General features: G+C 46.1%; 2 protein-coding genes across 6 annotated transcripts; both read right to left on the bottom strand.

Moving 5' to 3' along the window:
* Positions 1-30: 30 nt before the first annotated feature.
* Amt (aminomethyltransferase) lies at positions 31-5,071 on the bottom strand. Of its 5 annotated transcripts, none has more exons than XM_047565232.1 (10): positions 4,942-5,071; positions 4,657-4,823; positions 4,386-4,553; positions 3,566-3,646; positions 2,614-2,745; positions 2,133-2,211; positions 1,704-1,849; positions 1,444-1,624; positions 958-1,113; positions 31-857 (listed from the first exon to the last, which is right to left on the bottom strand). In XM_047565232.1, exons 2-10 carry the CDS (start codon positions 4,786-4,788, stop codon positions 679-681), a joined length of 1,254 nt encoding a protein of 417 aa, XP_047421188.1. In that variant the 5' UTR covers positions 4,789-4,823; positions 4,942-5,071; the 3' UTR covers positions 31-678. The 5 variants fall into 5 exon arrangements, with proteins under 5 accessions (XP_047421188.1, XP_047421187.1, XP_047421189.1 ...); XM_047565231.1 differs by having other exon boundaries at positions 4,657-4,841; positions 4,942-5,062; XM_047565233.1 differs by lacking the exon at positions 4,942-5,071 and having other exon boundaries at positions 31-457; positions 754-857; positions 4,657-4,793.
* Positions 5,072-6,357: 1,286 nt separating this feature from the next.
* On the bottom strand, positions 6,358-9,522 carry Nicn1 (nicolin 1, tubulin polyglutamylase complex subunit). Its single transcript, XM_047565236.1, has 6 exons — positions 9,317-9,522; positions 8,091-8,267; positions 7,741-7,854; positions 6,996-7,067; positions 6,576-6,680; positions 6,358-6,500 (listed from the first exon to the last, which is right to left on the bottom strand). The coding sequence occupies exons 1-6, from the start codon at positions 9,446-9,448 to the stop codon at positions 6,459-6,461; spliced, it is 642 nt and encodes a 213-aa protein (XP_047421192.1). The 5' UTR covers positions 9,449-9,522; the 3' UTR covers positions 6,358-6,458.
* Positions 9,523-14,221: the final 4,699 nt, after the last annotated feature.

Raw genomic sequence — 14,221 nt, 5'->3', positions numbered from 1 at the left:
GAATAAAGAAAAATGAAGCTGGAGACCATGGCAAGTTAAAAGGAAAGAAACTCATTTAATTTTTTTCAGGAGTCAGTAAAGTCTAGTTACAGGCCTCAGGGGTGAAGGTCAGCTCAGGTGGTAAATTTGCCATGGTTTGCAACTGGGCAGCAGGCCAAGTCAACTGGGGAATGTGGAAGAGTGAGTCCATGTCTGCTCAACCATCCCCAGGTTTACACATAGGAAAAAACTGAACCTATGTTCTATGACTCAGGAATCACTCCTGTACAGGGAGAGGCAACAGTTTGTATTCATGGAAAGCAAAGTGGAGGAGGTGGCTTAAGCCCACATTGCCCATAGTAATAACCCTCTGAAATGTGAGAAACTGGTGAGGTAGATTGGCAGGTGTTCTCCCCACAAAGGTGAGCCTTTGCTTTACAGCCAGCACTTAGCAGAGTAGAGTCAGTGGGGTCATGACCTGAAATAGGACACTGGGTCAGCTGGTTTGTCACTTAGAAAAGGGATCCTTAAGTCAGTGGCATGTGTTGGGGTTGAGGGGTAGACTCTGTGGCCTCAACCAGACTAGAGCCAAATTCCTACCTGCCCACTCCTGGTGAGTTCTTCCTTATTATCCTAAGCCCTATAGAGTGCCCCCTAGGGCTAGACTCCCAGAGGGGAGGGCCCTTCCCTGGATCATTCTCACTTGAGAGTGTAGTAGTTTGTGGGTACAAAGGGCATTTTGCTGACCACAGCCATCTGCTGCTTCCGCCGCACCTCTACCAGCAGCTGTGTTCCTGGCTGACTGTACTTGAAGGGCACATAACCCATTGCCACATTCTTCTTCAGGCAGGGTGAGGGGCAGCCACTGGTCACAATACCTGTTCAAGCATAAGCCATGTGTCAATACCACTCTGCCAACCCAACCCCCACACTTTTGGGGAAGGAACAAGGGATCCCCAGCTTCCCTGGACCACTTACCAATCTTGGTGCCTTCTGTGCTCAGGATGGGATTATATGCCCGCATTGGAGCCCCCTCACATATCAATCCCACACGCCTCCGCTGTACCTCACCCTTCAGCTGGGGAACAATAACCTTAGCTCCTGGGAAATCCATAGCAACTCGGCGGCGCTTTCCTGAAACATGACACATCAACCTAAGTCAGTCCATAAAAGCCCTGGCCAATGGGAAGTCCTAGATACAAGGACCCCAAATGACATCCATCAAGCATCATTTGGGCTCTCCTATGCTTGCACTGCAGTTAGTCACCACCTCCTACCCACAAGAAGCCATGGGTCTTCAGTTTGTAACGGGCAGAGCTACCGTAGTACCTTCAGGGAATGGAGACTTAGCAAGGCTAAGTCATTTGCTCCAGCCTATATAACCTTAAGAGCAGTTATGGGCTGGCTGACCTCATTAAAGTTCACTCCAACCTGCAGAACCCTTTCAGTGCCAGCTCAGCTCACCCAATGTCCAACCAAGGCTGCCCTCAACAGGTGTGGTATGTTCATCAATGTCACTCCCATACAGGCAGAGGCCTGCTTCCAGGCGCAGGCTGTCCCGGGCAGCCAGCCCTGCTAGCTTCACCTCTGGGTTTTTCAGCAGAGCCATTGCCAGATGGACTGCCCCAGGGGCTGGCACTGAGATCTGCAGGGGACACCAGAGAGCAGTGGTCAGTTGCCCGCAAATTTTGTGCCCTGCCCTGCCCTCCACTCACATGACATACCTCTACACCGTCTTCTCCTGTGTAGCCACAGCGAGTCACACGACAGCCAGACACACCAAACACCTCCATCACAGCACTGGTCATGAAGGGTAGTTTTCTCAGGTCATCTGCCACACCAGCCTGAAGAACCTGGGCTGCAGTGGGGCCTGGGCCCCAAGGAGCCAATGACCAAGTGTCCTGGTCCCAGCACCCCTCAAAGTGGACTATAGCCCTTACTCAGTGACCAGAATAAGTCTTGAGCAAGTCCTGCTCTGGGAGAAAATGCCTTTACCCCTAGTTCAGCATTAAGTGGAGGGAAGGAAATACACCTTAGAATTATAGCACACAAATATCACACCATCCACACCTTCATTTTGGAATGGCCTCTGTGTCAAGCAGATGAAGCCAGGAAGACAAAGGTTGGCTGCAATCCTAGCTCAGACCGCTCACCTTGCAGGGCTAGCAGAGCATTATCCACAATCTCCAGGCCCACATCACTGCCCCTGTTCTTAAGTTCCCTGACCTTGTCCTAAAAGGAAAGACAGAAACACCACACCAGTGTCTGAGATCACTTACTGAGCACCTACCATAGGCTGGACACTGCAGTGTTGAGCAATGAGATACTAGGCTGGTTCCCATCTTACAAGGTCACACAGCTACTAAATGGTAAGGATGATCTACGCTCAGGTCTGTCACTTCTACCCTCACCAGAGGATGCTCACTTAGGGGTCAGAGTCACTTTTACTTCCCCATGTTCCCTAGTACCCACCATCAAAACCTGGCATGCTCCAGGGAGGACTTGCTCTTAAGTCTTATAGCTATTCATCACTCAGAGCCATTTTCTGAGCCTCTAGTCTGTGATCTGGATAACAAGAAACACTGCTTTGTGAAAAAGGAAAACAAAAGTACCTAGAACACAGAAGGGCTATACCTGCATGAGGGCCAAGTCCTTGTCCCAGCAGCCAGCATTGGATACCACATACAGATGCCCTTCAGAAGTATTGGTCACAATCAAGTCATCTAAGATGCCTCCAGCCTCATTGGTAAACAGTGACAGTGTCCCCTAGCATCAAAGTGGAACATTTTTGCTTTAGGTCCAGAAGACCAAAACCAAGGGTTAGCAGACACACCAAATATGTTAACCCCCTCAGATGCCACAAACTCAGGAACCCTCATACTCAGCGTTCAGGTTGTGCAAGGAGCAAGGCTGGACTCAAATTCAGTCGTTGATTCTCATGCACCAAGTTTTCACTCCTCCCCACCTTGGGGGATTCCCTAGTATAATGGGACCCTGCATATTCAGTACTGACAATTCTACCTCACCTTTAGTTTATGATATCCAGTATCTGCTGCTTCATCCCACCCAAATTCAACTCATGGATAAAACCCTCAAAGTCCATCTTCATCCCAGATGAACCACCAAAATACTGCAAGGTTGGCCTTAGTGTTCCCATTAATAATTAAATCAATGAAGAGCTTGAGATTTTAAGACCTCATGAGTCACCTGGGGTCTTGTCAAAATAAGGTTCCCATTATTCAGAGGTCTGGAGCAATGTCTGAGAGTATATTTCCAAACAAGATACTAGGAGGCAGTAAGGCTGTTGGCTTAGGGACCATACTTTGAATAGCAAGGGAATAGGAAGCATGAAAGGTTAGAAATTGTACATAAACCTTGGTTTCTGGTTTCTTAGCCTGATGTGATGATGCCTCCCCACAGCTGGTTAGGCATCTGGAAATGACCCAAGATCCACATCCCCTAAGACATCAAGTCCTGAGAATCTGTGTCTCATCTATGTCTGTGTCCCCAAGTTTGAGGCAGGGACTTAGCCTGCTTGCTGGCTCATGACTAAGAACACCCACTGAGCAGAAATAAAAGGGCTCACCTGATTTGGCCTTAGCTCCGCAATGTCTCCAACCACTAAACTCTCCATCAGCTTCACCCGGTCACAACCAAGTATCTTGGTCTGGGAAAGAGATCAAAAGCCTCAGGCCACTGCAATAGCTGCAACTGAAAAGCCACTAGACTCTACTAGCTACTTGAAAGTTTGAGGCAGGAGGATGATATGTTCAAGGCCAGTCTGGACAACTTAGCAAGATCCTGTCTCAAAAGAATAAAAAGGGCTGGGGGTGTAGCTCAGTGATAGAGCACCCTTTGGTTTGCAGTCTCACTCTCTCTCTCACACACACACACACACACACACACGCACACACAAACACAAAGCCACTAAGCAAGAAGGCATCCTCTCTAGCAATTCACAGGGCAGTCCAGCCTGAAGTGATTAGTGAGTCTTTTGGTTCTACAGGTAGTGGATGCCCTACTTAACGAATCCCTTGCTCCCACTTCCCAGCCTACAGTGTGACTGGGGCAGATTGGCAACTGAAGGGGGATAAAGCACTTTACTGAAATACCCCCTTTTCCAAACCAATACCCAAGCATGGTGGATAGTACCAGCTCTGGAAAACCCAGGGCATTAAGATATACACTTAGTGGAAACAGGCAAGAGAGAATAAAGACAGATGATCAGGAAACCCTGAGTTAATCAGCCCCTTAAGTTCCTTGGCATTGCCAAGAAACCCTCGTGACCTCCAGCTGTTTATGGGGAAGCTGCCTTCAGAATCCGGCTCCCAGCAAACAAAGCCAAGGAGTGCGGCACTGTGGTAGAGTAAGGCCAGATTCAGGGCAGACACACTCTCCTGGCTCACCTGCAGCATATGCGAGACATCAAAGAGCGAGCAGTGCCGGCGTGTATGAAGGTGCGAGTCAACGTGACTTTCCCGGTACTGTACAGGCAGACTCCAACCCGCAAATGCCACCATTTTCCCACCATGGGCCAGGTGGAAGTCATAGAGCGGAGTCCTGCGAAGCACGTCCTGTGGGCAGCCGGGCTTAGTGCCACCAGGGCCCTAGTTCCTGACCGCTTCCCTCCCCCACCCTCCAAGATCGGCAGCAAACCTCCAACACCCTTTATCCCACCTGCGCGCAACTGAGAGTGCGCCGAGGGGCCGAGGGGACTGCCTGCAGGCGAAAGCCCAAAGGGGCCATCATGCCCATTGCCCGCTGCATCATCACTCGCCACTGGTGCAGACGGCGCACAGAGGCCACCATTCTGCCAGGCACGCCGGGAGATGTAGTCCAAGCCCCTGCTCGGACAGGTCTTTCTATAGCGCAGGGGATCACAAAAGGGGGCGGGAAGCCCCGAGGGCAGGCTGAGATTCAGAGCTGAGTGCACAGTCACTCCCAACAGCCTCGGGCTCTTACCTCTTGCTAATCCAGGCAGGTCAGGCAGTTCAGAGTAGACTGGGCTGCCCTGAACCAGAGCTGGGGGCTAGACCTTCCCCCAACCCGAAGAACTGTCCTGCCTCCAAAGGGTCAAAGTTCTGCAAAAGGGCTGAAAGGTTTGAATCACACATTCAGCACCTCAGAAGTGAAAGGTCAAATGGAGGAGTGGGGAGGTCACAGAAGGTGGAGTCAATCTGGCAGACAGAGCACCAGTGCAGCCCGCCTCATGTACTGTTCTCCAACTCTCCTACAGGCACATATGGGCAGGCCGCACAATCATGCATCACACAAGTATTTATTGATCTTGCCCTGTGCTGGGTACTGGGGATACAGCTGGGAATACTGTATGATCCCTGCCACCCCAGGGTCCTCTTTACTCACATATACATACACTGAGGACTACTGTTTCCTGAACATAGGACTGTGGTCATCACCCTTTCAGAAAAAGTTGAGTGGGGCTAAGTAAATGACTCCGGAGGTAGACACCACCTGCAAGAAGGCTGATGGGTGAGAACAGAGGGTGGGAACCACAAGGTGACTAAACTTCCCCCAGAAAACTGTTATACCACCTAAGTCCAGTTTGCCATGTCTGAAACAACTTGCAGTACTTCTTCAAAATAGTCCCCCAGGGGCAAAGCCAGAAAGAACTGAAGGGAAGCAGGACTTTCTCACATGAAGGAAGAAGCACCTGCATCTTTCAAGAGTTGGCCCAGTTTGATGGAGTACCTCTGCCTCTTAAAAGGCACCAGTGACTCACTTTGATCCCACCCATACTCCAAGGCAGATCCCTCATAATGCAGAGTATGAATGCAAAGAAGCAACTGGGAAAAGAAACATGGATATGTCTTGAGCTGTGTCAGATGGCACAAGGTTGTAGTTCTCGTTTTCAGGCTCCAGTATTGCCGGAGACACGTGTCTGGGCCCAATGGAACACAACCAGGAGACAGCTGAGGGATCTAGGAACTAAGGATACCCAGATACCAGCTTTGCCTGGTAGGCAGGCAGTAGCTGTTTTTAAACAGGAAATTTCTTTTGTAGGAATAACACCAAAGGGAAAGAAGGCCACAAGGATGCACCCGGGAATGAATGGGGCACCTCTTCCTCAAGCTTCCCAATATGAGTGACAAGACAGCTGTAACCGTCCAGAGTTAGATGGAGCAGATTCAACCCAGCCCAGCAGTCAGGATTGGGGAACTGGCAGAAGACAGGGGAGTGCTTGATGGCAAAAGGGGCAAAGGGTGCTCAGGAATTTTCAGTATTTTTAGGGTAGGAGAAGGAATTGTGTTACGGCCAGGTGGAAGACACAGTGTACCCTCTCCAGGAACTCATGCTGAAGCAACACAGCCCCAAGAATCTTGAATCTGTAAATGTGGCCCAGACAGAACGGGCATGCAAGCAATACTTGGAATGCACAGGTTATACTCTTCTGACTCTGGTAGCCCAAACCAAGCCTGGGTGGGCACTGAACAGTCAACGTCTCAGCTAGGAGCCACTGCTCAAGTGTAGGAGAGCAAGTTCAGGTCATAACAGCCATCCACCTGCAACACAAAAAACTATCAGGTCTGACCTGTTCAAGGAGAATGCAAGCCAAACAGAAGGAAACCATCACTCACATCAAAACGGCCGATCCTTGTGGAGGTGTGACTGGCCCGGATCATTTCTGTCAGCGCCCACATCTGCTGCACCTCAGAAGATACCCTGCTGGGGTCTGGAAGACCCTGCTCCAGAAGGAGGGGTCAGTGGCCATGAGTCTCTCCCCAGTAGTACCCTTAAGAGCTCTAAAGAGGCCAAGCTAGCCTTATGGAGCTCTCTAGCTGAAACAAGTAACAATTCCAGATGACTTGCGAAACAAGAGGCTGGAGCCTAATGTTTGGAAGGCAGCCCAGCCTGACATCAGAGATACCTCAAATCCCAAAATGTTCCCAAGAAGATGTCATAGATTGAACTAAGGGTTTTGGGTCCAGTCCCAGATTCTTATAGAAAGGGCCACCAGAGCCATTCACATGTGGTTCATACCCAGGGTGAAAGCTTACCTCAAGGAGGGGGATAGGTTGCTCACAGGGTACTGGGTGGGAGAGCCACTTGGGGAAGGTCATGGAGGGGCTCTGCAAAAAAGCATACTGCCCTGAGTAAGGCAGAGGTAGGGACTCCCTGAGCCTCAGACACTGGAAAAATCCCACAAAGCTCAAGGGAACAGTCAGACTACTAAGCTCTCCTGCTATGCAGAAAGAGGCCCCAGGAACATAAGCAGCAAAAAAGTGTCTTCTGGTTGGAGATGGCACAAGCATGTAATCCCAGCAACTCTGAAGGCTGAGATAGAAGGATTACAAATTTGAGGCCAGATTCAGCAACTTAACGAGCTGTTAAAAAAAAAAAGACTAGGTATGTACTCAGTGAGGCAAAGTGCTCTTGGCTTCAATCCCTAGTACCAAAAGAAAAAAGGAAAAAAAAAAGGAAAAAGCAAAAGAGCTGGGGATTCAGCTTAAAGATAAAGTGCCCATGGGTTCAATCCCCAATTGCAGGGGAGGTAGAGAAAGTGTGTTCTGAAGGTTCCAACTCTGAAAGTGGCAGGTAGCTGAAAAGGTCAAGGGATATGGGCACAGAGTCTCACCTTTCCTCATGAACTTCCAACATTCACATGCCACTAACTTCCATGAAGGACTCCTGAGTCTCACTATCCTTACTCACTACCCACCTGATCCCATTGCCCCAACTCTCCCAGGCACACCTGGAAACCTCTTGAGAAAATGGCAAACTAGCTTTAAGCTAGTCACTTACCTTTGGTCCCTGCTGGTAGACCTGCAGCTCTTCCACTGTGAAAGACAGCCAGAGTGGTGATGGCTGCCGTAGAATCAGACGCAGCTCCAGTACTCTGGTCATGTCACACAGCATCTGACATATACATACACAAGAATCCAGAGAAGACCCAATTCACTTCCCAGGAACCTCCCAAATAGCAGTTAGCAAGGATGCTGCTTCCCCAGGTCTTTGCAAAGGAAAAAGGTCGATCCAAGGCACATGCCTGGAAACCATGCCCAGGCAAGTCTTGCCTCCCTCTTCCCTCCTAGTATACTGGTCTAAACCCTAGGTATCTGTGTAGTCCTCATATAGGCTGAGACTCAGCTGACCTGGTGCTTGAACAGAGACACATACTCCTGGGCTCCCTCCTCACTGTGTGGGTCAGGCATCAGACAGTAGTCCCGCAGGCAGGTCACCCACTTTGCTGGTGAGTGTGTTGAGGCATGCTGACGGACACGAATGCTTAAAAAGGCTGTGTAGTAATTCTTAAACGTGATCTCCTGCAACTAGAGCACACACAATCCACCATGACAAATCAGGCCCAGAGTCTGAGAGGATCAAAGGTATCATCTCCTTTCGTTTGAAATGTACTCTTCTGCTCAACATTTGTGTGTGTGTGTATGGTGCTGGGGGTTGAACCAGGGCCTTGAGCATGCTAGGCAAGTGCTCGACAACTGAGCCACATCTCCAGCTCATCTGCTAAACAGTTCAACAAGCATCACTGAGACCCAAAGACAACCTTACTCTTATAGAGGAGCTCACAGTCTAAATGAGTAAGTTCATGCAAACAAACCACAAGTGCAGATCTTACCACATGTCCAACATGTGTCTGAACACACATCAGTCACCCCAACTTTTTTTTTTTTTAAATACAGGCGTACAGGGTCCACCTTAAACCTACTGACTCAGAATTTTCACTGTCAGGTCCTTTAAATAGGTTTATCATTTGATAATAAGGAACAACTTGGGAGATAACCACACAGGGTTACACAAAGTGCCTGGGCAGGTGAGGAAAAGACAAAGAATGGTCCTGAATGCCAGTCCTTCAGAAGTAGGCTTTATCTTCTGTGCTGACCTTTACACAGCGTCCAGTCACTCTGGACAGATGATATGTAAGTGAGACTGGTGAGTGAAAACTGGAATCACTGCGAGGTTCTGATGAGAGATGAGTTGCACCTGACCTCTGACAAGAGCCTGCAAGAATGCGGAGGCAGGTAAATCATTGTTTAACGATCCCCAGCTGTGACCAGGAAATAAAATGACCTCTTACCTCTAAATGCATTTCCAGTATCATATACCCTACTCTCTGGCACTCTTGTGCCAGTGTTCTTCTGGACTAGGGGAAGAGATGTTGACTAATACAGGACAGAAAGTTCTAATATAGTAAACATTGTATATGCTACTAAAGAAATAAATGAGTGGTTTATTAATTCGTAAGGTCAATGGGCAGTACAACAGTACAGACGCTCTCAGTAAACGATTACGTCTGGGAAACGCCCAAGTTTCCAAATTGCCCCGCCCAGGAGCTCGGGTCGCGTCCATGGGGCGTGCTCACCTCGAATGGCGCAACGCTGGGGAAGGTGACATCGATAACCAGCACGCCAGGCCGGCCTTGGGAAGTCCGTACGTCGCCCACCTGCAGGGTTACAGTGCCTTTCACATGACAGGGCACCGGCACGCGGGACATGATGCCAGCCGCCGCGACCAGACTCAATCGCTGCTTGAAGCCTCCAATCTTCCTGGCTTCCCAGCTAAAAAGCCAAGAACTACAACTCCCGGCAAGCCTCGCTCATGGCCAGGCTAGCCAATCACCGTCGTGTAAGGCAGGCCAGGAGTCGGAAGTGCCTGCGGAAGTTTACCTCTAGCCAATCACTGTGGGAGCATTAAAGTGAACACCCTGCGCTGGGCAACGGCGTAGCCTTTCAGAATCCAAACCTTTCTGGCCACTTGTGGCATCTTCTTGTCTCTCTCAATATCTGCTGCTTGATTCGGTAGGGCCGTTGCTACTTAAACTGTGTTAAAGCCATGAACACAGTGAGTGTAGTGACTGGCCAACAGTGAGTCAGGAGGATCGTAAAGTTCGAGACCGGCCTCGACAACTTAGTGAGGCCCTAAGCAACTTAGACCCTGTCTTAAAAATAGGTGGGGATATAGCTCAATAGCAAAGCGTCCCTGAATTTAATCCCTAGTACCAAAAAAAAAAAGGAGGGCTGGATGCTCAGTGGTAGGGTAACCCTGGGTTCAATCCCCAGTACCACAATAAAATAAATAAAATAAAAAGGGCTTGAGCTGTATCTTAGTTGTAGAGTGCTTACCTTGCATCTATGAAGCTCTGGGTTCCATCCCCAGAAAAAATAAAATACGTAAGAAAAAATAAATAGGTAAAAAAAAAAAAAAAAATGAACAAAGCTGGGCGTGGTGGCGCATACCTGTAAAGTTAGGGGCTCTGGAGGCTGAGATAGGAGGATAACAAATTTGAGGCCAGCCTCAGCAACTTAGCAAGGCTCTAAGGAACTTAGTGAGACCCTGTCTCAAAATAAAAGGACTGAGAAATTAAAACAACTGTAAGATTTCATCTTGCTTCAATTAGAATGCCTATTATCAAGAACACAAACAATAATATATGTTGGAATGGATGTGGGGAAAAAGGCACACTTTTACATTGCTGATAGAGTTGCAAATTGGTGCAGCCACTCTGGAAAGCAGTGTGGAGAATTCTTAGAAAACTTGGAATGGACCCACCTTTTGACCCAGTTATCCCACTCCTCATTTATACCCAAAGGACTTAAAATTAGCATACTACAGTAACGCAGCCACATCAATGTTTATAGCAGCTCAATTCACAACAGCTAGATTGTGGAACCAACCTAGATGCCCTTCAGTTGACAAATGGATAAAGAAACTGTGGAATATTAATTCAGCCATAAAGAAGAATAATATCATGGCATTTGCAAATAAATGGGTGGAATTGGAGAATATCATGCTAAGTGAAATAAGTCAATCCCCAAAAACCAAAGGCCGAATGTTTTCCTTGATAAGTGGAGGATGATATATAATGAGAGTGGGGAGTGAGAAAAGAATGGAAGAACTTTGGATTATGTAGAAGGAAATGAGAGGGAGGGGGTGTGAAAAATCATGGAATGAGACAGACATCATTAATCTATGTACATGTATGATTACACGAATAGTATGAATCTACATCGTGTACAACCACAGAAACCAAATGATGTACCCCATTTGTGTACAATGAATCAAATTTAGTCTGTAAAAAATAATTAATTTTTTAAAAAAGTGTGCTGATGTCTGTTTTTATATTGAGTATTTCTAAAACTGCTCTAAAATAAATTTTATTTAAACAACAATAATAATCTCTAATAATATTTCCAAACAGACCAAAAGATACTTTACAAATTTAAATTGAGTTTAGAGGATGTTTTTAAAAAATATATTTGCCAAAATTTCCATTGTTTCTACATTTTTGTAGAAGTTTACCTCTTCATTTTAATGTAAAGACTGACAAATAATAGTACTGTCCTAGGGCCAAAAAGCATATCTGGCAACTATCAAATTGTAAAGGATGGATGTAGATGCTCCAGATTATCAGAAAAGATACTTAAATATAACTTGCATTGTCTGAAAGATTACTTCCAGAATATATGTATTGCAATAACATTTGGAACCTGTCATATTTAATTAATTCTGATATTATAAGAGACAGTTTTCCACATGGCTAATAAATTTTTATCCAAAATCATATGCCTGTATTAACAAAGCAAGTAAAAATAAAGCTAACATTTTTAAATAAAAAATTAAAATTAAAAAATAAAAGGGCTGAGGATGTGTCTCAGTGGTTAAGTGCCCTTGGGTTCAATTCTGGTACTAAAAAACAAAAAGGAAAGAAAAATAAATAAATAAATGTATAAAGCTGCTCCCCCGCCCTTTATGCTGCAGTCATTTCCCCGCCTCCCAATATACAACCTAGCTTGTCAGTCTGTGAACATCCTAGCTAGCTATTGGTTCATCGGTCAGCTTGCAAGTGTCCTTCTCCATTATTGGTCCCCTGTTAGCCTGCAGAATTGGACTGCTTAAGAATAGCTCCCCCGCCATTTTCACTCTCTCCTCCTAGCTTTCATGCTCTCTCTTCCTGGCTTTCACTCTCTCTCTCTCTCTCTTCCTCTCATTTTCTCTCTTACCTTGTAGGGAGACACTCTGCCTGTTTACTTAATAAACTCTCTTACATGAGCTCCCTCATCTGGAGTGGTTTCTGGGTTCTTACAAAATGCATGGATCCCAAATGCATTATATGGCATAATTCCATTTATATGAAATTTTAGAAAAGGCAAAATGCCAGTGCAGTGGCACATGACTATAATCCCAGGGACTCAGGAGGAGGATTGTGAGTTCAAAGCCAGCCTCAGCAAGGGCGAATTGCTAAGCAGCTCAATGAGACCCTGTCTCTAAATAATATACAAAATAGGACCAGGAATGTGACTCAGTGGTTGAGTGCTCCTGAGTTCAATCCCAGTATCCCCCTCCAAAAATAGAAATATATATGGCAACAATGTTCAATATTCCTTAGAGCCATGGTGCAGAGAAGGGATAGACTGGGGCATATTTTGGGATGATAGAAAATTTCTGTAACTTGATTGTGGCAGTAATATTTGCCTAGAAATTTGTTGAAACTCATTAAACTGAATTCTTAATTTGCACATGTTATTGCACAGATGAAAGTATACCTCACTAAACATGATTTAGGAAGGAAAAGAGCAAAGTAATTAATTAATATTAACCATCATATTTATAATAGTCACTGTCATCCCAGGTACTTGTGGGAAAAAATGCCTCAAACATCAGTTAAGGCTTTTTTATAGATGACAAAATTAAGACCAGAAGAGTTCCTGTGATTCCCCAAACCAGAAAAACAGTGTTGAGCAAAACTCGAATCTCTTAGGCTCCCACTTCACAGATCAGAACCCTCCAGGCAGTGGTCAACTTCTAGTGCCTCTTCTGTAATAAGGGACCCCAGAGACAAAAATTTTAGCACAGCAAATGAGGTTCTCATAGTCTAGAACCAGGTCAGACCAAGGAGTGGCCTGAAGAAGTTGTGCCTTACCAGTTCAGGCCTGGAGACCCTCAGTAATAAGAAATATTCTCTGCTTCTTCATTGGCTATTGTCAGGGGAAACAATTTGTAACCTTTCATCTCCTTGACTGGCCATTTTTATCTCTATTTTGATTTAAACTAATGATTCCTTTCCTAGATCTTTCCAGGTTCCTCAGATTTTTCCTTTTCAGAGAAGTTTCCCATGCTGGAAGAGAGGCTTCCCAAAATCCCAAAAGGCCTAAGACATCAGGAGAATACAAACAGACTCTGACTTTTAGGCTCCTACTGAGAGAACAGTCACAGAGACTTGTCACAGAGACTCTCATTGCAGATGAATCTCACCTCACAGCTTTCTGGTAGGCAGCCATGTCTACTCCAGCCCCTCCAATCCATTGCCTATACTCTAGAAGGCTGACATTTTCATTATGAATCTTCACTGAGCCCTCAATTTTAGACCCAAGTACATATTTTTTTTTATAAGTCCATGGATCTGGAGCATAATAGCCCCTACCCACAAGTTGGTCTGTACTTTCCCCCTTTTCACTCTAGTTCCTCCCACATGCTGCCTTCTCCTTCCTTCCTAGCCTGCTCACATTCTACTCTACACAGGACACTCTATACCTTGCTCCTAACCCACATTTCCAACCTTTCATTGTAGTTTTTGTTTTTGTTTTGTTTTTTTGGTGGTACTAGGGGTTGGATTCAGCAGTGCTCTAACACTGAACTACATGCTCAGAACTTTTTTGGTTTTTATTTTAAGACACGGTCTGGCTAAGTTACCCGGCCTGGCTTCTAATTTGCAATCCTCCTGCCTTAGCCTCCCAAGTAGCTGGGACTCTAGGTGTGTGCCACAATGCTGAGCTTCTATTCTAGTTTTAAATTTGAATTTTTTCAGAATCCTTTCTTAATTCCTGGACTAATCAGATCACTACATATTGTCATAGTGGTCTCCAGGTTTTATTTTGATCCTTACCTAAAAAGCCTGTCTCTCACACTGGCTCATATGGAGCAGGAAGGCAGTAATTAAATCTCTGTGCTTAATGACTATATCCAACATCTCTTAGCATCATGATGGACACGGCAGGTGTTCAAATATTCCAGATGAACAAATTATTGTTTGATTTTTAGGAATTTCCACTTAAACCAGGATAGTGACTGCAATAGGGACAGACCTGAGTAAAAGTAACAGACTCAAGGGCTAACCAATAGCCTTAACACTCTCAATACCTGTTTAGCATACATTTTTGACCAACAGCATTGGTACTTATTCATTTCCTGTTTAGCATAGATTTTGACCAATAGCCTTAGTACTTTTCCAAGACTTGATTAACATAGATACTCTCCAAGGCCTGATTAG

The sequence above is a fragment of the Sciurus carolinensis genome, chromosome 9 (assembly GCF_902686445.1).
Source record: "Sciurus carolinensis chromosome 9, mSciCar1.2, whole genome shotgun sequence".
In the NCBI taxonomy this organism is placed as follows: Eukaryota; Metazoa; Chordata; class Mammalia; order Rodentia; family Sciuridae; genus Sciurus; species Sciurus carolinensis.
The sequence above is the reverse complement of the archived record's forward strand: the minus strand, read 5'-3'. Positions and strand labels throughout refer to the sequence as shown.

What these genes read in the sequence shown, in the direction of transcription:
- Amt (XM_047565232.1), bottom strand. Translation starts at nt 4,788, where the DNA reads ATGGTGGCCTCTGTGCGCCGTCTGCACCAGTGGCGAGTGATGATGCAG. An exon ending in GCACTCTCAGTTGCGCGCAG is followed by an intron (nt 4,554 to 4,656) that starts GTGGGATAAAGG and finishes GGCTGCCCACAG; the next exon opens with GACGTGCTTCGCAGGACTCC. An exon ending in CACAGAAGGCACCAAGATTG is followed by an intron (nt 858 to 957) that starts GTAAGTGGTCCA and finishes ATGCTTGAACAG; the next exon opens with GTATTGTGACCAGTGGCTGC.
- Nicn1 (XM_047565236.1), bottom strand. Translation starts at nt 9,448, where the DNA reads ATGTCCCGCGTGCCGGTGCCCTGTCATGTGAAAGGCACTGTAACCCTG. An exon ending in CCAGCGTTGCGCCATTCGAG is followed by an intron (nt 8,268 to 9,316) that starts GTGAGCACGCCC and finishes TGTGTGCTCTAG; the next exon opens with TTGCAGGAGATCACGTTTAA. An exon ending in AACCTATCCCCCTCCTTGAG is followed by an intron (nt 6,681 to 6,995) that starts GTAAGCTTTCAC and finishes CTTCTGGAGCAG; the next exon opens with GGTCTTCCAGACCCCAGCAG.